This window comes from Sylvia atricapilla, chromosome 4 (genome assembly GCF_009819655.1).
Source record: "Sylvia atricapilla isolate bSylAtr1 chromosome 4, bSylAtr1.pri, whole genome shotgun sequence".
Classification (NCBI taxonomy): domain Eukaryota; kingdom Metazoa; phylum Chordata; class Aves; order Passeriformes; family Sylviidae; genus Sylvia; species Sylvia atricapilla.
Genome location: NC_089143.1, coordinates 10,545,750 through 10,568,771, shown reverse-complemented (window position 1 = coordinate 10,568,771; position 23,022 = coordinate 10,545,750). Strand labels below are relative to the sequence as shown.

The window sequence follows — 23,022 nt, the reverse complement described above, 5'->3', positions numbered from 1 at the left end:
CTTTCATCATAGATCTGGTTTGGTGAAGTAATTTGGTTTTATGATTAATATTTTATTTTGTATTGAGAAAAAAGTTTGCTTATAATTTAGCCAAAAGAAATAACAAAGCTTACTCTTTTCTTTACCACAGTATATATTCAGGAACCACTGAGTTAGGTTTGATTGAGTCTTTGGATAGGATGAAATCCAGAGGATTGGTTACTCTTTTCCATTGATGGATTCAGATAAATAATTTTTTGTATGTCACATTGTGTGAAGGTGCCATAAAAGTCTGGTGTTTCCTTAGACCTCTTTATTTTGGTATGGCTGCATCTAAGAACCAAAACATTATTACATTTTGAATTCACATCACAAATAGTACTCTCACAGTAGTTACGTTCTTTCTCTTTTGCTCCGATAAAGTAGAAGCCATCACACTTGGAAGGGGAAAGGATGAGACAATACTCAGGGAAATCCTAAAGAAAAATGAGAAATAAGTGATAAAGGATAAAAATTGTGTTTTTAAACAAAGACCAAATATTGGAAAGTGATAATTAATGGCAGGCTTTTTTTTTCTTCTATTTTTTTCACCTGAATTTATCAAGACCTTTCTGTGTACAGGAAGGAAAGATATAAGTGAAAGTTGCAAGTGAATGTGGACAGAGGGGATAATTCATGAGAAGGATAACTGGCAAAATATTTTAAGTACAATGCAGAAGAAAAAACTAAATGGGAATAGGATCTGCTTTAAAATCACCACTAGTTGTAACAAAAGAGGAACAGAAGAAGCCAGTTCTCAGGTACCACAGCTGTGGCTATACCCTTAATGCAAGTTCTTGTGAGGCTTCATTCAGTGATGATGCACTGTGAACACACAAAAATATTTATGGCTATTAAACCTAGAGAAACTGAAATGAGAGGAAAATGAAGCAGAAATACTTTCTTGAGTTGAAAGGTCAACTGCACCCTCCCTTCTTCTTAATATTTCCTTATGTCTCCCTTCTCTTTTTATATCTCTTTCATTCTCCAAATGGCTTCTTTTAATGAGAAAAGTTTGTTGGAGAAATCATAGTAGGGGTATTTGTGTATGTGTAAATTTATGTAGGACATCTGTAAAACAGAAAGATCGCCTTTCTGATAATGTGGCTTTGAAGTATTTTAAATGTTGCTATTTTGAAAACAGCCACAAATATCTTGCTAATACTTTCCATGATAACACGGAACAGCTTATAGGACTGAGGGGGTTGTTTTGATTTTTTGAGAGATCATACACTTGGATAAGATGGTGTCAAGTGCTACTTACTATTTATGCAATACAGATGTTATTCCCTGGCCCTAAATTTTTCCATGTCCCCAAAATGGGTATGTAGTATTTTTGGAGAGACAGTTATCTACACAAGACAAACTTAAAATATTAAAATGTAGAGGTTCTCTTTTTAGAAATTTGAACATCCTGAAAAATGAATGCAGTTATTGTTCCCACTACGTTACTATATGCATCTTTTTTGGAACGTAAAAAAGTGACCTTTTCATTTACTCTGAAGAATTTAATGTATTACTAAATGTTTTTTATAGCTGAACACTTAAGCTTCACATCCAGCTGTTTCCCAAATGCCGAAGTGTGCCCACTTCTCCTTCCTTCAAGGCCAGCATCTATCATCTCTGTTTAACAGATGAATTAAAGCAGAGAGAGCAGTTATGTAGCATGCCTGAAAGCCACGTTAACAGCAGAAGCTGGAATTCATTCATTGTTACTCTATCTCCTAATTCGGTATCTTCACCACCAGACCACTCTTCTTCCCAATCCCATAGAAGCATGTAGAAGTTTTCAGAGTGCATTTTAAATCATACAAATGTCACTATAACAACTAGATGCAACAGGTTTGAGGTTAAGTAGTGTGAAGTAACACACTGGAGATGGCTGTTTGAGCCAGTTGCAGACAGGGCGAGAAGCCAGATATCCTGACTGACATCAGTGTTTAATGTGGACTCAGGGGCAGATGTGTGTATTGTTAGTTTAAAATTGTGTAAAGATGTCAGTCAGGAACGGGAAGCTGGAAAAACTCCCAAGCTGGCAGGGTCTCCTTGGAGAAAAGGGAAGAAATAATTATTTAGAAGTAATACTGTTCACACTCAGTGTTAGAGAAATGAGACTCTTGAGACTCATATGCAACCATCAAATATAGTGGTTATACTGTACTGTATAGTGGTTATGAGCAGCACATAATGAGGAGTGTTCTGCCTTGCTCATGCCCTCAGTTACTTTATGAAATAAAAGCAGACCTGGTTCTATACTTCAGATGGCAATATTTCTAGAGTTCTTGTCAGGTTCTGAGTTTAAGGCCCTGAGAATAGATGGGGTTTTTTTTCATGTATGTGCTCTGTCCATCATGAACAGTAGCAGCAGTGAAAATGTCTCACTCTACCATGCCAGTAAGCCTTTAGAGACTGCTGCCTGAATGGGTATCAGTCATATTTAGTCACTGCTGCCTGAATGGGTATCAGTCACAGTCACTTATTTGGCTTATGGCTAAGAACATCTGTACAACTGACAGAGAGAACCACTGGCCATCTTTGTGAATTATCTCTAATCTGTAGAACTATTAGAAAATGGAACTTTACTCTCCTTTTATGAAGATCTGAAATATGTTTGTTAAGGTTTTCATTTCATAACTGTATCTTAGGTACAGCCTGAGAAGAACCACTTCTGCGTTGCCCCCTCATCCCTGTGTGGCCCATTACAGACACAGAGCAGTGCTAGGGCACTCACCAGCACCACGTTAGGAGGTGATAGAGCTCTCTGGCAGCTCGCTGCCTTGTTTGCTTTGCATGAACCAAACCCAGGGCTGCAGGGTCATGCATTCTGAGCCAGGCACCAAAACTATCCCTTTTCTGCCTCAGTGAGCTGTGAGATTGGCTCTGGTTGTCCCTGGCCCATGTGCAGGGTTGTCACTCTTTCCCTTCTGTTTTCATTTAATAACTCAAACAACTGGAGCAGCGTCAGCTCTAACCTGGAGATCATTCCATTGGCTGTAAGTGTGCCAGGGCAAGCATACACAGGGCACTCTCACAGTGGAGCAGCTGTGTCAGTGAGAGTGTCTTTGGGCAAAACCAAGAGCTGAATTTGGCACTTCATCATCTAACTTCGGCCAGTTGAATTTTATTGAGAAGTGCATAGCAGACCCCTATGCTTTCCTGTTACGATTGTGCAACTCTAGTTCTTCATGTTGTTTCTGCGAGGTGGTGGAAAATAAAAGGCTTTTTGTTTTGAGCCCAGTGGATTATTTCCTGTGAACTCCAAGCCTTTTTTCCTTTCCTGGTTCTGTGCCCCTCCTCCAAACTCATGAAAATTAGTTGTTTCAGGCAGCCCTACGGCCACTTTGAAGGGGAGGAGGGTGTTCACAGCCAGCTCAGCCGGAGCAACGACAGGAATGAGCATTCCTGGCTGAGTGGCAAGTTACATCCCTGGACCTGCCGGAAACATGTACACTGCTGTCTGGCCTTCCACCACAGTCTGATTTCTGGAAGTTGAGTCGCTAGCGTGTGATGTCAAATGCCATTAGCTAACACGAATGGCAAGACAGACTGGAAGTGTAACATCTCACAGTGATTTCAAACAGATGATTTTTCGCTCGATCCTTTAATGTTAGGAATGGCTTCGATGTCGGGATGTTCCCGGAAAGTTTTACTTACGAATCCCGTCGTCAGCGCTGGGCCGGGCAGCGCCAGGCGGCGGCCGGCGATTGTCTGCGTTGCCGGGTGCGCTGCCGGAGGGCGAGCCCCTTCCTGCCCCGAGCCCGCTCCTTCGCCCGAGTCCTCTCCAGAGCCCGCTGCCTTCCCGAGCCCTCTCCCTTCCCGAGCCCGCTGCCTTCCCCCGAGCCCGCTCCTTTCCCCGAACCCTCTCCTTTCCCCGAGCCCTCTCCTTTCCCCGAGCCCTCTCCTTTCCCGAGCCCTCTCCCTTCCCCAGCCCTCTCCTTTCCCCGAGCCCGCTCCTTTCCCCGAGCCCGCTCCTTTCCCCAGCCCTCTCCTTTCCCCGAGCCCTCTCCCTTCCCGAGCCCTCTCCTTTCCCCAGCCCTCTCCTTTCCCCAGCCCTCTCCTTTCCCCGAGCCCGCTCCTTTCCCCGAGCCCTCTCCCTTCCCGAGCCCTTTCCCTTCCCCAGCCCGCTCCCCTCCCGCGGCAGGCGCGGGGAGCCCTCCGGAGGCGGAGCGCGGCGGGGGCGGGACGCGGCCCGGCCCTTCCTTTCCCTCCCTTTCCCTCCCTTTCCCTCCCTTTCCCTCCCTTTCCCTCCCTTTCCCTCCCTTCCCGCCCCGCAGCCCCGCGGCTGCAGCCGGCGCCGCCACGGGCAGTGTCCCCGGCGCGGAGAGTCGCCGTGCGGGGCTCGGGGACACTCGGGGGTCCCCGCGGGCCGGTCCCCTCCCGGCGCATGAGGCGGCGGGCGGGAGAGGCGGAGAGGAGCGGCCGGAGCCGGGGATCGCCGTGCCGGAGCCCCTAGGATGTCACCATTGTTCAGCTGGGTGGCCAAGGTAGGCGGTGCGGCGCCCGCCGCGCTCGGGAAGTAAAGTCCAGCCTTAGGGCTTGCAGATGTTCGCGTGTAATTTGAAGGCAAGTCGGTCGTGTCTGGGAAGGGAGCAGAGCACTGCTGTATTGTTCAGCCAGGGAAAAGGAGGAGTACTCAAAGTGACCGGTAAAGTCAACCTGCTGTCAGACATGGCTTGGGTTTATTTAGGGGCTAAATGCGAAGCTTCAGGTCTTGTTCTGCCTTTCTGCGGGTCTGCAGAAGGGGAGACTGTAATTAAAACTGCTCAGAAGGCCTGATTTTAGTGCCTGTTGAAGTCTAACGCTACTTTTGCACTCTAGGGAATGTGTAACAGCGCTCCCACTGTTTGTTTTGGAGTCTTTTTTTTCCCGTGTTTTTTGTCATGCTTTGAATTAACGAAGAACAATAAGTTGGATTTTAGTTGGACACTTACATTTTTAACTATGACAATGCATGTGTCGTGCTGGCTTCTTCATCTGTGTGTCTAGGGCTTCAGTAGGATTTTCCACTGTAACTGAAATTACATGGGGATGCAAAGCAGTAAAGATGGTTAAAGATCTCCATAGTTTTGAGCTGATGTTTAAAAGAATTTCTGAAGTAACAGTCATTCTGAATTTAAAATGAGCGGCAAATTATATTCTTTGTCAAGGCACAGTTTAACACGTAGAAGAAGACAAGTGTGTGAAAAAGCTGTATGACAGTCAAGAATTGTAGGTTCCTTGAATAAACCAGCTCGGGAAAAAAACCAAACCTATATCTTGGAATTGAACAAACAGCGTAGGCTGCTAGGCAGACCACATATAAAACCTGATTCGCCCTTCTCTGTTGTTTGGTGTAAATGGTCAGTTGCTTAATTACTTCTGCGTCCCTGTTCCTGAATATTTAACAGGTGAAATACCTACCCTCGGGTGATGCTAAGAGGGAAGTGCTTGATATGTGACTATTGCCTTTGTTCAGGTTCTCAGATAGAAAGCTTTGCTCTATTCTGCTTTGAAAGGACTTTTAGACACACCCTGATAAACCGAAATGTGTCCTTTTCTCTTTCCACTTGCCTTTTTTTCTCTGGGTGAAGACCTATTGGGTGGAGCACGTGTAGTTACCTCTCCTGTCACTCCTCAGGCTCTGTCTTACGCACAACATAAAACCCGTTTTGCCGTGTTATCTGAAGGAATGATTTCGGCTGATGCCATCCCGACCCTTATATATGTGCCGGGGTCCTGTACATGTGGCTGCTGTCAAAGATGAGTGATGCCATTGAGTACGTACTTCAAGGATGTGCCCAAGGCACGGCTCATTTCCTTCCCTCATTGTTCACTTGTCAGCTGGGCAAGGCAGCTGGTCGGAGAGGAGTTGGAGGAGGAGGAGGTCAGAACTTAGAGCACGGAGAGTTCGCTGTGTTTTTAGACAAACAAGCTCTTGCACAAACACACTTCTAACTGCTTTTAGGAGTGCTTTCTGGGCTTTCAAAACTAATTATTTCAATGCTGGTTCCTCACAACTACTTGTTTTATTCTTTTGATGGCCATTAATGGTCAGCACTAATTTGGGAGGGAAAGCAAGGCAGTGTACTTAGAAATATAAAATGAGGCTTGATGATAGAGAAAGCTTTCCTGCCTGCCAAAATCTGATCAGTAAAAATGTGGGAGCTGTTGCTGTGGGCTTTCAACACAAATGCGAGCCTTTCCAGTTTTTATGAGATGGTGGCCCATTCCAGAACAGGGAAGGACTGTAGGATGGGAGGAGGAAACTGCCCCCCTTGCATCTATTACTTAAAAATGAGTGACCCCCCACTTAAGGAACATAAGTATTCTGTCTCACCAGGCAAGTCACCCGGCCTGCAGATAGTTGCATGTGAAGGAAGTTACTCCCATGTGCTATAAAATTGATTACCCTGGTGTTTGTATAAACAATTATCTTTAATATATCTTATTTACACATTTTTACATGCAGTTTTACCCAGCTTGCCTCTCACCTAGACACAGGCTCCTCAGGGCTGAGTTTTGCAGTGCTGCCAGGCTCAGCCATGGAGCCCATTCTGGGCTGGAGGATAAAGCCCTACTTGGGTCTTGTGTGAATTGATGTTGCCCCCATTGGCCATATGATAATGGCTAAATCCCTGCATGATGGCTCTGTGGATAATGAATTCTAAAGTAGTGACTTGTTTTAGTCTCCTAAAATTATTTAAATAAAAAAGAATAGTTATACCTGTTTTTCCTGCATAGTTTGATACAAAGTTAGACAACTGACTTAAGGGAAATCTTTGACTAAGCACCTAAAAGAACAGTCTCTTGAAAGTGTAAACTGTGTTTACACTGTTCTGAGTAGAAAATACAGTTGCTTTTGTAGATACGCAAAGACTATTCATATTCAGTTTAGGTCACTGAAGTATCTGTTACTAAAAGTAATCATTGTGGGGTTGAAAAATGTCAAAGCTTTCAGTCTCAAAAAAAAAAAAAAAAAGAAATGCAGTTTTAGTGGTAAACTGGCACGTTATTAATTCATTAGTAGGAGATAATGCAGTTAAAAGTAATTTTATTTTTGCACCTATGATATTTAATACAGATTTAGTTAAAAGAGATTTGTCTTAGTTCTTTACAAATTGCTTAACTTGTAATGCAAATTTTTATTCAGAAGCAGCTTTACAGCAACCAGAATTAGAGAACTGGTTGCTGAAGAAATAGAAACTGTTCTTAGTTCAAGAAATTGTATAAATAGAGAATTTGGAGTAAATGTGTCCTCAGATTTTCAGCAAGCTCTGAAATTGATACAGTTTTTCTTTCTAGTTACACACACGCAAAAAAAAGGTGCTGTATATGATTTAAAAGCTGAGTTAACTTCAACTTATTTGTCTGAAGGATTATAAACCAACAAGGAACCAGTAAAGAAAATAACTTAAGATAAAATGCAAAGCAAAGTTATGCAATAATTCAAGATTTCTTCTTTAACGATTTTGCTGGTAGGGATCAATCCACCTTGAGCAGCTGCCTCCCACCTGCAGGACAGCAGGTGGGAAAGAGATCCTGATTCAGTGATAGTGTGTGTTGCTGGAGCCTCCACTGATGTGCCACCAGCACTGGAAGAAAAGGGTGGGTGTACAGTGTAGCTGCCCCAGCTGGGCTGGCTCTTGTTGGACCTTGACTTGAGAAAGCTGATTGTTTGGATTCCTTCTCCTACGAATGTCAGATTTTAGGGTGTGTTCACAATAGATGCTCTGAAATTCCCAACAGCAAAACAAGAAATAAGTTTTAGTATGGTTTTTTTTTCAAGGATTTCTGAGTTGGAAGAGCCTATGAACTTTGCTCAGTTTAGGAAGTTCTCCAGCCATCACCAAAGCAAGTGTCTATCCTATTCAATGCAGCAGGATGTGGTTACTTGGCTTGTGCCATGAAACATTACTGAAGAAGTAATCATAATAATATTGGAAATGCCACTTATATTTCTTGTAATCCTAACACAGCTTTATATGCTCTGTTAGAATTGATCTTGCTGCTGTTTTGCCATCATTCCTACTATTTTCTATATAATAGAGTGCCTAGTAGACCTCTGGAGGAGCATGCATGGGAGTAACAATATATGAAATTAATTTGCCTTCTACAAAGGAATGAAGAGGATTGAAAATCAGGATGGTCAAGAAATCCCCTCCTGCTCTTTTTTTTAGAGTGTTTTAAAAGGATGATTTTGGCTTTTTACCTGGTCTGTTCTAGGCTATATCACACTTTTTTTATGAGGATGTTTTGTTCCAGTTTAACTGACATGCCTCTTTCTTTTATTCCCCATGGCTTCCAGCAAAGCTGAGCACCTTTGGACATCTTTGATCCCTCAGTAAATGACTTACGTTTTAGCCAAACAAATCAAGTTTGGTCTCTTCAGGAGGCCTCATAACCAAGCATTTTAAAACTGTCTAAAGCCAAAAAACTTAAATGTTTGTTAAACCTGTCTTACTTCTAAGCCCATCTTACTTAAATTATTTGGGTAGGTAAGTGGTGGTGAAATTCTATGGGGTGCAGGTCTTGTTTGTGCTAATGCATTTATCCCTGATAACCCTTATTGTAAAGGAATTTGAATACTTGCATACTGTTTCAAGAATCAAGTAGTTCATAGTGAGCTAGTGCCAGGGAAGAATTGGGAATTGCTGAGGAGGGGAGGCTCAAAAGCCGTAGTTTTGCTCGTGGAAGAATCTCCTTGAAGCCATTGGCGCTGTGGGTAGGGCTGAAAGGACAGACCCTCACTTGTCTCCCAGGCTGGATGCCAGCACTGTAGCAAAGAGAAAGTGCAGATTTCTGCCAGAGCTGTGTTTTGGTGCCCAAGCTTGCACAATGCCCTTGTCAGAGAACACCACGATTCTGCCCAGTGTGTTTCTCCAGGTCAGTTTATGTTGGTGTAAAGTGTTGTTGCCAATTGACAGCTTTCACATAAATGCAGATTATCACGAAATCCCAAGCAGTTCAAATGGACTGTTTTCTGTATGCCAGTCACTCCTCGCCTTCCCCTGCGGGGGCCTGGGTGATGACTGAGGAATATGTGCTCAGCATTTGAAATGAAGTCAGTCCTGTGGTGAAACCCCTCAGTTACTCAGCAGTTAAGTTCCCTCTGGAACTATTTGCTTTTATTCTTCATCCTTCCGTTTCTTTTTCTGCATGCCAGGCTCTAATTGCACCTGCTCTGCTTAGATGCTCCCCGTTTGATAGGAGAGGATGGAATATAGTTGTCCACATGGCATTTGTGTGGCTGTGCAGGTGTAGTAGAGCAGTGTCCTCTGCATTTGTCAAGTACATTAGCGATGCTTAGTAAGGAGTAGAGCTTTCCACAGAGAAATTCCTGGCCATGTAGATTGCAGTTCAGCAATCAAGCAATCAAGGTTTTTCTCTTGAATCATTTATGCCTTTCTGAATTAATTTCTCATGAGTATCTTCTTTCAGGTTCATGTTGACCTTCAGATTAAACAAGCCAAGCCTGACAAGGTAGCTGAGCTTGCTCTTTTGTACAGGTTCTGTCCTCTGCAATTCAAAACAGAACTTTTAGCCTCTAGTCAAACACTGTTTGCTTTTCTTTGCTGAAGGGCACTCTGGAAGTTGGTGCTAGCTGTCTTCATGTGGTTAACATGTTCTGAGACAACCAGTAGCAAAACTACTAGTAAATCCTGCAGGATCAGGGAAAACCCCAGGTTGTATCAAAGGCGGAAAATACAACTAAGGGCTTGTTTGGATTTTTTTGCCATATATACATATGTCTGCAGCACTGCAGTTTAACTTTATTTGCCTTACATCTGATGATTTAAAATACAGTTTCACATCATAGTCTTTTTTTGAAAGGCTACTGTAATGAAGCAGTCTTTTACGTGTACTAGACTAGAGGTGTTAATGAGAACACCAAAGTAGCAGTTCCACTCTGGGTCCCATAAATAGAAATACCCTTAGGGAAAAGTCAGGTAAAGAACCTCTTTACAGTTTGTAACTTCCCATCGTCCTGAATGTAGAAGCTGCAGCACATCTGAGAAACTTTTGCTTTAAGGGGCTGTTGGAACTTTTTTGTTGTGCCATCTAATAAAAGCTTTAAATACTTTAAGAAGTCTTTTGAACAATTTTATTTTAAATTTGAAAGAGCTGAGGTTGTGTATGGTGTACAGAAGTTGACTAATGACTTAACAAGTAAATCCTCAATGGAATTATTCAATTATTATTCAATTATTGGCATTACAGCTTGGCGCTTTTTTTTTTTTTTTTTTTTTTTTTTTAAATTAGAAGCCTTTACAGCTCAGCTGTTGAAGCTGAAATACTTATGGATGGCAATGACTCAGAGGAAAAATATTCTCAGCCTCTGTTTTGGTAGTATTTTACATATCAGTTAAGATACACAAAATATGTCAAGAGATGCTTTCAAATTTTTAAGGGGAGGTGAGGCAGCAAAGCTGGGAAAAGCAGCCAGAACTCAGAGAGCAGAGGGTGAGGCAGGGGAATGAGTTTAACTACTGTGTATTTAGCTCAGTGTTTCATCGCTGAGTTAACTCTACTGAATTGTATTTGAATTGTTTTCAGTTATTCTTGTTTTTTAACCAAGTTATACCTCACTCTGGGAAGTGATTTCTACTTTGAATTGGCCCTAATTTGGTGCTGTGAACCGAATTTTTGCAGTGAAATATATCACAAAATGAAGGTTTAGTTCTGTTTAAATGAGTGACAGTTCTGGTATTTTGAGACACCCCCATAATGTAGTCTGTCACACAAGAAGTGGAATGGGAGAATCCACTCTAAAACATATTTCTTGTTCAAAATAAAACAGTGAAGTAGTCACACCAGATTATGCTTGAGAGTCCAGTTAGAAAAGCTGGACAAACAGCATACACATGGCTTTGGCTGTGTGGACACACTGTGGATGGAGGGAGTAGGGGCCCATCAGGGAATTTTTGTTTTATTGGGATCTTGACATTTTGGCTAGTGCTTAGTGAAAATGTCAGGCCTGAAGAGGTTATCTGGAATTTCTGTGCCCTAGAGTTCTGTCTGTTTCTAACTGAAGAACTGTGAAGAGAATGTGAAAATGTTTGTTGTCGTCTATTCTCAGGGCACTGTGGATGTATACACACATATTGATGGTGGCATTTTAAAAGCAAACTAAATATTATTCTGGAGTATCTGGAAGCTTCTTTCCAACTCAAAAGTTGCTAGCTTTGGACATGTGAATGTTTCTCTTTATACCTTTGCAGCACCATCACTATAATCAAAAGCATGGTTTTTTTCCAGGGGAAACCTTTGATATGCAGCTACCAAACAGGATTTTCAGGTACAGATATTCTGTGAAATTGCAGGTTTGGGGGAAAGAGGCTGCTTTTGCATAGTTCCACAGGCACACTCCCTGCTACTGAAAATGGCAAAGTTGAGCTAAACTAAACAGTTCCTTTTTTTTTTCTCTTTTTTTTTTTTTTTTTTTTGATGAACCATTTTGCAGGATTTATGTGTTTTTCTCAAGGACCTATGTAGGCCAATAACTTACTTTCCCCAGATCTTAACAGTTGCCCCTCTATATTTACTGCTGCTGTAGTAAATGAGGTGAGCTCACTGAAGCCGTTGTCATGGAAATTTGGATGGTTTGCACTAAATGCTTCATGCTGGTTTTGTTTCTGTGGAGCTTTTTATAGCTTCTAATCTCCTCAAATGCAAGTCATGGAAAAGGAAATTTGTAGAAGTGCTTTGGAGTTTTAGACAATTATATACAAGGGGCTTGTCTTTTAAACTGGTGTTACTTACCCAGAACCTGAACCAGTTATATGTTTTGGAATTTCGGATTTGGGTATGTCCCATTGGAATATAACCTACAGAGTTTATCATTCTGTGAAAGCAACATTTCTGCTTGACATACGGTCATTGAAGGCTGACCTTTTTAGACTGAAACACTAAAACATATTTTTTCATATGCAAACATAGTTCATGCAGCTGATGTGGTTTTGTTTATGAAATGTGGAATCATATCAAAAAATTATTGTAGCTTGTTGTAATTCCGGCAGCATTTTTTTCTTCTGTTTTACAGCAGAGAAGGTTGAAACCTGGTAAACTAACTGCTCTTTTAAGTGAAAGTCAGAGTAGCGTTCATGGGATGTTTGGTCATTACTTTCCCATCCTGTTCTCCTGTGAGTTGACCTGAGGCAGCTGAAATCTGTTACTGTATGACAAAGCAACAAATGTGCTCATCCACAAGCAAATCATTTCACCAGGATTTGGTACCAGTCAGGCAGAATGCTGGAAAAAGCTGATCAGCTTCTTCGCTCCAGTTCCCCTGGGGCCCTTATAAGTTTAACGTTCAAATTAGATTCCAATTAAAAGCATCATCTGTCCCTCTGCCTCCCACCAGCAGCCCTAGGAGGAAGGGCTGTGTGGCTGTTTCCTTTGCAAGTCTGTCAACTCTGTTGTCAGAGTAAGAGATGGTGTTTTACTCTGCTGCAGATAAAACTTACACATCATGTCAATCAAAAGCATTCAAAGGTTGACTTCTCTCCGCTACCTTCCTTTGTGAAAACATCAAAATAAATTTTGAGGGGAGGGAGATTCTGACAGACATTTGGGTCAGCTGTCAAGAAGGTTATATCAGAAATAACCTTTGTTGTAATGAGGATACACGTGGAGTTCTCCTCCTTTCTTGTTTGGAATTGGATATTGATAATAACGACAGAAGAATTTCAGGCTTTTTTTATTTTATTTTTTAAATTTGTAAAGAAAGTATATTCACTTCTCTCTGTTTTGCTAACCCCTATTCTGCTAGTTGTACCAATATTGATAACTACCAGAAGCCCAAGAGCAGAGGAGACCATGTGAGAGCCTGTATTCTATTGTACAAATGAAATTTGGTCTGATTAATAATTTTTTTAAAAAATTGCTACCTCTTTTCCTGTTTTAAGTCCTGTTATTGCCTTTCAGTTATAAAAGACAAATTCTCTGCTCCGCCTCAAAAAAATCAAAACAGAAAAGAACTCTTGTCCTGAAAGCTTTAAAATGCTATTGCTGTTTTTCCATTTATAGCTATTTAAGAATAGGCTTCCTTCTGTTTCCCATCCCATAGCCTCCAGCAAAGTTCTGCCTCAACCCTGTGAAGGGAGCTACTTACAGTTCCATCTTACACCTCTCCCCCAAAAAAAGGATTTAATCTCTGTTCATAATGAGCACAGATACTTCTAGTTATTGCTTTACAACAGGTATTGCCTTGTTCAGTACTCACCTTGCAAAATGTGAGCCAGGAACCCTGTAGGTATGACCAGCAGCTATTTCTATGTCTTGACATGCTGTTTTCATTTGCAAAACTGTGTGAAAAGAAACCTTTGAAACGAAATATGGAGAAAACACTTCTGAAGATGTATTTCAAGTAATGCCTTATTTGAAATATTTTTTGATTTATTCCACAGTTGATCTGTATAGGTTTATGGTACTGAATGGAGGAGCTGATAAAGCTGTGCAGGATGAAAAGTCATGGTTTTTGTCATAAGGACAGAAAGGACTAGGCAAATATGAATTAGTGTTATGAACCATGTTATAAGCCCACCAGGTATATGGCAGAGTATACCTATATTCTTTCCAAAAGCACAATTTGTAGGAATACTCCCTTCAGAACCAGTCAGGTGCTGTTGCATTTAGAGATATTCTAAAAGCTATATGGAGACTTTGCCAACTGTAGTTGGCATAGTTGCATAACTGGGGTTATGCATTTTCATGGGGAGGGTTCCAAAAGTAAAAACCAGTACGGGACATGGCAGTTTATGGAGAGTTGAGAGAGCTTTGTTGTATTTCAGGCTTCAAATAAGGTATGTCTTAAAAGCATGTGTAAGAAGCCCTTTAAGTGTATCAGTAACATGATGCATCTCTCTTGGGGAGAAAGCACCATCACAAAACAGAACAGTCCAACTTCATTAGAATACTGAGTGCACTGAAGTTCTACTTCTGAGTTTGTTTACAATACTCTATGAACAGATTCTGCAAATATTGGTTTGGTTTGGTTTGTTTTTTGTTTTTTTTTTTTTTTTTCAAATGAAGTAAAACCTTTTGTATCTCCTTAAGTTACATGGAGTGCTCTGAAACTCACATATTTTGCAAAAAGTGTACTCTCTTCTGTCTGGCTAAGGAATCATGAGGAATGTTCTTGAGCTGAGATTTGCCTGTAATATTACAAGGAATGCAATACAGTGAAAGTGGCATACAGTACTCATGACATCAGTCTGCAGTACTTTAACAGTCTTCTGGAGATAGCACTTGATGTGTGTGGGAAGTCTAGTCCCCTTTACAGCTTTTTATGATAATGTGTAAATTGTTAAGAGTATGTGTTAGCTACATGGAGCTCTACTCGTGGTGCTTACTGTCAGTCATCTCAGACAATGCTAGTGGCATTCATCCACTCATCCACGTCAAAAAGAACTAGATTTAAAAACATAACTTTCTCTGCCCCTTTAAATATCCTTTGAATTTTAGTGCACATTCATCAGGTTCTTACATGCATCCCTGCAAAATTTGAGTCTTAGCCTCATCACCCTCACTTATCCCTTTCTCTGTATAAAGCCCATTCAAACCTTACTAAGGAAACCATGTCCACAAGTAGGCATGTGTATGACTGTTCTTCCTTTCATGGTGATATTCAGCTGTTCAACTCTTCTTTATTAAGGCTGAAACAATACCTCTGTCTTGCTTTTGTAGGTTTCACAACCCTTCCTAAGCAACACACCTGCACTGTGGTTAGTCCTGCTGGCTGCTACCCTCCCAGCTCTCTGCTTGTGCTCCAACTTGTTCTCCTTTTCGAGACATTTATGAGTTCCCTGCTTAAGTGAGACACCCAGCATCTTATGTACTGTGGAGAGAAATGTGCTGGACTGACATGTGTGGCTGGTGAAGCTGCTAAGAGTGGCATAGTTTTTATAGCTGTTTTTTTGAGCAGTGAGGTTACAGCAGCAAAATTTGGGATCATAGGTGTTGAGAAGTGAAGTCATGGAGTAAAGGTGACTTGTCTCTCTGCACTTGCCAGTCTTAAGTACTTGGGGAGCTGTTGGTAAGAATGTCACTTTAGTTCTACCCCTGGTGCATTTGCTGTTCATAGAAAAGCTGACAGGAGCTTGCAAGGACACTCGTCAGCCAGGGACTGGAGAGCTCTAAGCTTTGTTGTTCCCTGAATTTAATCTGGGTTTGAAAGTGGCTTTGTGGGAGGGATAAAAATCAAATTAAATCTGTCTATTAAGGGCCAATGGGTAAAAAGGTTTTAAAACAAAAATTGAGGTTCATGACTGGAAAAAGTCATAGAGGTGTAGGAGACTCTTAGAGACCAATCTCTAAGCAAGATAACAGAAGAAAAAAACACCCTTGAGATAAGAACTGAATATAAAAGACATTTCACTGCAATAGAAATTAACTGGGAAAGTTTATAACTCTTTTCTGCTTTCAATTTCTGCTGATTTCCAGAGTGTAAGGAAATTCTGTCTTGACATTCCTGCTTGGAACTTAGCTGGATGTGACCCCCAGCATTTCATCAAAGTTTGAAGTTGTATCTAACTTGGAAGTTTGCCTTGCTTTATGTGGGAGACTGCACCATCAGAGGTCACTTCTAAATTAAATTACTCTGTGATTTTAGAAGGAGAAATTATGCAGTATCTCAATTTAAAAGAAGAAGACTGTCTGTAAAATTTAATTAAAATGCTTTTGGTTTAAAATTTCCAAACTTTAAATGCTATGAGTGGAGAAAGTGTTTGAGAAATCAGTTGACCACTACTGTGGGTTAAGCAGTGGTAAGGACAGGAAATGCTGATCTGCACTGATATCTGGACAGCTATTTTGCCACCAGTGTGCTGAAAACAGAGCAGCTGCTTTTTATTACATATCAAACTACTGAAATTAAAAGTTTAATGCATCTTTTTTAAAAATTCAAGTAAACACCGTACTGTGTTACTTTTTATATGTGTGGTATTTGTTTAAAAATATTTTAATTTCTTCATTCTACTATTTTTACAAAATATTCCATTACTGTAAATAACTTACAGGTAACAAAATTATTGCTCTCTGTCCTGATACAACTAGATGGCTTCTCCCACAGTTAAATAGCTGTGTACCCTATCTTTTTTTGTAGCAGTACTCTCTACTAAAATAAAGAAGGAAAGATACTAACAGGAAACAGTATTAGATTTCTTGGTATATTTTATTTAGCTTGCTCTATTGATCAGGAAAAAAAAAAGCCAGCAAAAGCACTTACAAATAATTCAGATGTTCTCTCTCGCTTGAGTAAGCTAGCAAAATTCAATCAAAACATCTAATTGTTTCAAGAGCTTTGTGGAAGGTCTTCAAGGCTTTGCTCCAGCTGGGGTGGTGTGAGACCTTCTGAGGTTCAGCCTAAGAATCTGAGCCTAATGGTTTTCAGTGTCCAGCAATTCCTGGAGTCTGTTGCACAAGACCAGCTCCTGTCAGCACAGGTCTGTCTTAGGTTAAACAAACCCCCCTATGTCCTTGAAATCATTAAGCCAGTGCTTGAGCACTTCATTGACCTGAAGCCTTATGCAGACACTGGTAGGTATAAACAGGTAGATTTGTACTGCTGGTATACACATTGCATAACATCTAGAATAATAAATTATCCCACTTTTTTTCTTTTTTCACCTAGTCATCCCAGCTGATGTGTTAGCAGTTGTTTTTCTGTGGCACATTTTGCTCTTTTAGCTACTATGTTTAAAATAAACTAGGAATCTTTTTTTTTCAGTCTGGTCTTTCTTACCAAAAGTCAGCTGTAACATTCAGCTGTTACTGGGCTCTTTTAATTGTAATAGTTTCTAACTCTTTCTTACATCTACTGACAGGATAAAGACCTTGACCTCTTATATGCTTGTATGTAAACTTACAGGGTGACTGCTAGTTTCAAGGGGTGAAAATGCAACTGCAGTTTATGTGAGGGGGAAGAGCTGTTCTTTGCTCTTCAGATGCAGCAAACCTGTGCATGCTTAAAAATTACTGCTTTTTGTCATGATTTGGGGCATGGCATAGAAGCTGCAGCTGTTTGTCTTGTAAATGAGCAACATGCACTAGGAAGTCCTAAGTGTTGGTTTATATTTTGCTTCAATACCCACAAGCCAAGTCACAAGAATACTCAGCATTTCAGTTCCCTGCTTTGTCTCTGCAAAGTAAACATTCTCCTTATGGCAGAAATAATGTGGAACACTTTAAAAACACCCACAAGTCCAGTGTTATTTTTAATGGTTATAGATCCATGATCTTTTTCTGTATCTAATTCAGACACTTGAAACACAAAACCTTTTCCCTAGTACATTTCAGTTGTATCTTCTGTTCAGCAGGCTTGTTTGGCCTGAAGTGATAAGAAGGTAATGCTCTGTGTTTGGTAAAGGTTCCTTGTTGCTTACAATGATGTTCTGTACTTAGTTTTGTAGGTTTAGGGAAATAATTTTATCCACTAATTATGTATTTATATTAAGAAACCTGTCAGAGAATGCTTAAGCATAGAAGTATGCTAGAAAAGAGGATTTGTATGGCAGGAAGAAATCCTACCTGCGTGCAACAGTCTCCCCCACTGTCTTAGCAAGTTCAGATTAGTTGGCACAATTACCAGTAGGTATGTATAACAACAGTTGGTATCTATATCACCAAGGTGACATAGGGTGGCCCCTCAGGAGGTCATCTAATTCAGCCCCCTGCTCAAAGCAGGGTCACCCAGAGCTGGCTGCTCAGCCCATGTCCAGTCAGAGTTTACATATCCACAACGATGGACACTCTGCAATCTCTCTGGGCAACTTATGCCAGCTTGTGGCCACCTTTGCACTTAAAAAAAAATAAAAATTCTTATGTTCAGAAAGAGCTCACAACCTTTAAAAGACTCCAAGCAGCATTGACTTAATTCATGAGCAACTTCATCCTTGCTGCTTTCTAATACAAATTGAAGAGCCATAAAACCTGATTCTGTTTACATCCTAATTAATTTTTGGAGGTTTGCAAGAGATGTGGTTACTGATCAGCCAGTGGCATGCTGCTTAACCTGGAAATGTTCCAGCTGTGGTTAATAAACATTTGCCAAGATAGAGCTTACATCTTTATTCTAATAACCTGAAATAATTGTAGTTTGTTTTTTTTTTTTTCAACTACCGTTTACTTCATATTTGTTTACTCAGCATCCAGGTCTGTTTACTTGGAGAGCCAGTGTCAGGATACAGAGAGCAAGTGGATTATTCATTTTTCATACTTGCATAAAAAGTCTGGAGTGGTCCAGGTAGATAAAAAGAGCACAGATCTTGATCAGTCAAAGAGCAGTTCCAGGGGAAATAAATATTTTGGATTTTTTTTTTTTCATTCATCATGGATCTTGTCTTTACTAATGAAAATAGATACATGTTTAACATACATAAGCATCACAGAAAAGTGAAATGGTGATTTGCTGTTTCTGCTGTATCAGTTGCCTAATCAAAAGTAATAAAATTTTATTAGCAGGCTGAAGATTTTTTTTTGGTCTGTAAGTGAGAACAGAAGAGTCTGTGTTTTTTAGTGAGTGTAGCACGGAAGCCAGCTGTTACTTATCAATGACATGATTCAAGCCCTAGCATGTGTGAAAATAAATAAATAAATACTTCCCTTGATTTTTCATCAACAGGCCTGCTGGCTCTCCTCAGACACAAAGTTTATTAACTACTGCAGAGTCCTGTGTGATGTAGTGTCTTTCCCTAACCACTGTCTACATAAAGTATAGCCACTGTTGAATAGCTATTTTATCAATGTCCAAGGTGTTTGATAACAAGAAACACTGAAGAAGTTAAATTCAATAACTGCATGTATGTGCTGGATCTCTAAGGCCCTGTCAGGGCTTTAGCTCAGCTGTAACCCTTGCAGCACCTGCACTGTTGGAAACTGTCCTTACAGTCACTGATGTGTGACTGGGTGAGAGCTGATGTTCCTGGCTTTACCAAAGTCAGCAAAGTTCAGAAAATGCCTCGGTCCTTTGCTGCTGCCTCTGCAGCCTCAGCAGAATTGGAGGTGGGATTGCTGGTCTCTGCTGGTGACCATGTATCCTGGGCAGCTCAGTAGTAAAATTGTCTATGGCTGGTGAGTCCAGACACTCCCACAAGAGTAAAACATATTTATGAAAAATTACTAAAGCACTTCAAATGTGGATAGAATTAAGTGTCATGTTTTACTGTAATTCTGATGTGTTATGCCATTCAAAATTGTTTCTTTGGAGGAGTGTTGAGTAAATAAAACCGAGGTAGACCTTTAGCTCCCTGTAGAGCAAATGCATGTTTTTGTTTGAGGTACTGAAGATTTGTTCTATCCTTAATGTTCTTCTTGTGCATGATTAAGAAGTTAGGCACAAAGCTGCCTGAGCTCAAGGCTTTCTGACTGGTTTGTGACATATCAGAGAATGGAGTTATGAATTCCTGATCCTGCTTTTCTTGCTCATTCTTCCATATTGTCTTTGCTGAATGATTAGCTGATGACTCATGCCTCGCACTGAAGGGTGAAGTAATGCTTCCCGAGTTCCTATTTTGTAATGTGTTACTATTTTAAATCCACTAGCTATATGTGTGTGAATACCTATCTATCTATATGTCCATCTATCCACTACCTACCTACCTACCCACCCATATCTTTATCTTTGTTTTCTTGTCTATAAAAGAAATCCTATTGAGGTCTTTATGACCACCCAGAATATTCATTCAATTTTCACTGTACATATTTTTTCCCTCAAAATCCTGTGCTGTTTCCTCAATTGGTTTATGCATGTTACTGCGTTATGTTTAAGCAATAGATAACCATAAAAATGTCTGAACAAAACCAGAGGCCAGGTCTCCAAAATATTCTCTAGGTTTAGGGATGCCTTTTCTCATAGGGGAAGTGGTCCTTCTGGACTAGTATTTTAGTCTGCTGCTCCCAGACTTCTTTCTGTACTATCTCCAACCAAATACTTGTAAGTAAAGCAAGTTCCAGTTGATGCTTGACTGGGGAAATTTTTGTCATGAAATTAGCACACTTTGCCTGGATTTTTCTCGACCTATCTTTGGTAAATAAAAAAAGCTGGCAGAATTAGCAGTTGTGATCATAGATGGTGGCCTCACATTTTTTGTTAGAGCAGGAGCAGCAGACTGCAGAAGAACCTTAATCTCCTAGGTCAGTCAACGCAGTGTGATGTAACCAAGCACTGGCCTCACAGCAACTTAGCACAGAGCATTTGTACATCACTACTGTCTAACCATATCAACAACTGAGACTGTTTCCTGTCACTCAAAATGCATCACATGGCAGTTTGGGTTCTAATTAGAACATCTGTGATCTGTAGCAGACTGCTGTCTCATACAGATGCCCTGCAAGTCATATTGTATGTGAGGTAATATTATTTAAGAGTGTGCTCTAGCATAGTAGAATATAAATTAACATCTAAAATAATTAATTTCAGTAAGAGAAGGGAGTGAAAAACAACAGAGATTAAATTACTTTACCAATTAATTAGTCCATGGCTTCTTGTATGTTTTCTGAAGTACTTCTGTCTTTCATTTTGAATTGGAATTTGTCATGTTATACTAGTTGCTTCAGAGGCAAAAATTTTACTGAAGATGAAGAGCAACTGCAAGGGACAAAGCTCTTTTGACAAAGTGTTGATGATGGTGAACTCCTGGCAAGGAGACAAATGAGAAATTCCTCTTCTCAATGTTTAACTGCTATAATGTGTCTCTTGAATAAACACAAGATCACTTCAACTGGTCTTTTATTTCTGAAACTGAATTAGAGTATCCTTCCAGGAAAATCTCAACAGGAAGCCTCTTAATATTGTAATTTGTTTCTCATAAAGCAACAGATGCTAATGTGCATTTTTTCCCCTCCTGTAGGTGCCTGAGATTATAAGCTCTATTCGACAAGCTGGAAAAATTGCCCGTCAAGAAGAGTTTCAGAATAATCTCTCAGATGTTGAAGACCCTTTTGCCAAAAAGTTTGAGGTGCTGTTCTGTGGACGGGTAACAGTAGCCCATAAAAATGCACCTCCAGCACTCATAGATGAATGCATTGAGAAATTTAATCGTGCAAGTTGTGCAAAAGATTCAGATTTCAACTCATCATCCCAACAACATGAAACTGCCAATAACTTTGGAGGCTTCTCTTTCAGCAGCAAATTGCGGTCTGTATTCCAGCCCTTGGCCAATGAAGAGGAGGAAAAAAGGCCAATTAGGAAATCTTTTTCTCAACCTGGACTTCGTTCTTTTGCTTTTAAGAAGGATTTCCAAGAGGGAAGCCTTAGGAGTAACAGCTTTGTCAGGTCTTTTGAAGAAGATGCAATTTCACTGAACCTGAAAAGTCAACTCATCTATGGACACAGTGTTGTGCAGCCAACTGACATTGCAGAGAACCGGACTATGTTGTTTACGGTAAAGCAAGATTTGCAGCTTCTGGTGGTGTTTTCACATCCTGGAGTTTGGAGTGGCAGACACCAAAGCAGATGTTCTGACAGATGGCAGTTACTTCTTTGATGACTTAATTGCAATTACCAAAGCTTAACTTAAACTCGCCTATTTCTCTGGAGAGCATTACTTGTTAGGGCAAATTGGTTTACATGTTCTAAATAAGTTTATATTAAATAGTTTAAAACAGTACTACCTGAAACCTTGGGCTTTTAAAGAAAGCTTTTAGATAGCTACTGCAAGTTACTAGGTAGCTGTGCATTTGCAGAATGGTATGTACACTTACCCTAGCTAGTATCAGCAGAAATTAATTTCCAGGGGAATGAATTACCTGTAACTAGAGCAGAAGGACCAAACCATGACTGAGGGCTAGCAGACTTTGTCCCATGATAAGCAGTGTAACTGATGAAGGTGCTCCTGCTGGCCAACATGTCTGTGTAATGATGGAGTAGTAGTGTAATAGCTTCCAATGCTACTCCACACATGCCTCCACTGCTGCCCTGCTTTGGTGTGGCTAGCAATGCCCTTGCCTTGATAGCTGAGCAGCAAAACTGTTTTCCAAGAACTGAGAAGCAAATAAGGGATGTGGTTTGTGCTCCTCTTACAATCCTCATGATGCATAAGCTATGTAACATATTTTACTTAGCTTGTGTCTTCTGAGCATAATGCAAACTTGGAGCTGATACTGCAGAATTTGACTCTCCTAGGTCATCTTGGATCCATCAGCTGCTGTTGGAGCTGGGCCTTCTTAAGGCCGGTATTGGAGTGGAGTGTGTGCAATTATAACAAGTTTTCTGAAGCAGAGAAAAAGGATCCTTAAGAAGGATTGCCACTGTGTTATATCTGTATAAAGTAGCATGCAGAAGATGTTGTAGTCAGCTATACCTGAATTAAAGCTTCTGTTTGGTTGTGGCAGGCTGACATCAAACAGAGAGTGCAAGGAGATGGAGAGATGTTTCTTCTCTAGTAAAAAGAAAGCCATGTTCACCTTCTTCCCCTGAGCATGCATTTCACGTAGAAAATACAGATACTCTTTGTAATAATAATAATAATATTAATAATGCCTAGTTCTAAATTGAATTGATTCATGGCATATATTTTAGAAATAGAGAGATTATAGTTGGGCTGGGTAGGTCCAGGTGCTCTTACTCCAGTGAGTACATTCTTAATTTATATTAAATAGGTGCAACAGCTCTTAAAGACACCTTCAGCTTCAGCTTGTGACTCTAATGTCAGTCACCTGCTGGCAGGTACATTCCTGAATTGTGAGGCTTCAGTGATCTGGCTTTGTGTCTTGGGTTGCTTTTTGCCTGGGAAAATATTGTTTAATATGCACAGCTGTATTCTTTTCCTATTCAGCCAGTCTAAATTCAGCTGAATATAAGGAAGTGAGGTAACTCTAGTTTGTGCCTTCAGTATCCACAGGCAGCAGCTCATGACAGAGCTGAGTTTGTTGGTTACCCATCCCTTGTGTTCAGCAGGTTCTGAGTCAGGGAATGCAGGCAGCATGCTCAGGTCTTACCAGTTTGTATGTGGCTACATACAAAACACTTATAAGTAACTTAATATCCAGAGGGGGAAAAGAAAAACCAAGGTTGATATATTTTCAGTT

General features: G+C 40.6%; 1 protein-coding gene across 7 annotated transcripts in view; it reads left to right on the top strand.

The window, feature by feature from the left end:
* TBC1D1 (TBC1 domain family member 1) overlaps positions 1-23,022 on the top strand; it is a 100,944-nt gene that overhangs the window by 25,739 nt on the left and 52,183 nt on the right. For 6 of the 7 annotated variants that reach the window (XM_066317118.1, XM_066317119.1, XM_066317117.1 and 3 more), the window contains exon 3: positions 20,844-21,377. In XM_066317118.1, the coding sequence (XP_066173215.1) occupies positions 20,844-21,377 (534 nt within the window). Of the gene's footprint in view, positions 1-4,413; positions 4,503-20,843; positions 21,378-23,022 lie in introns of those variants that run through there. The other variant, XM_066317123.1, reaches the window with a different exon arrangement.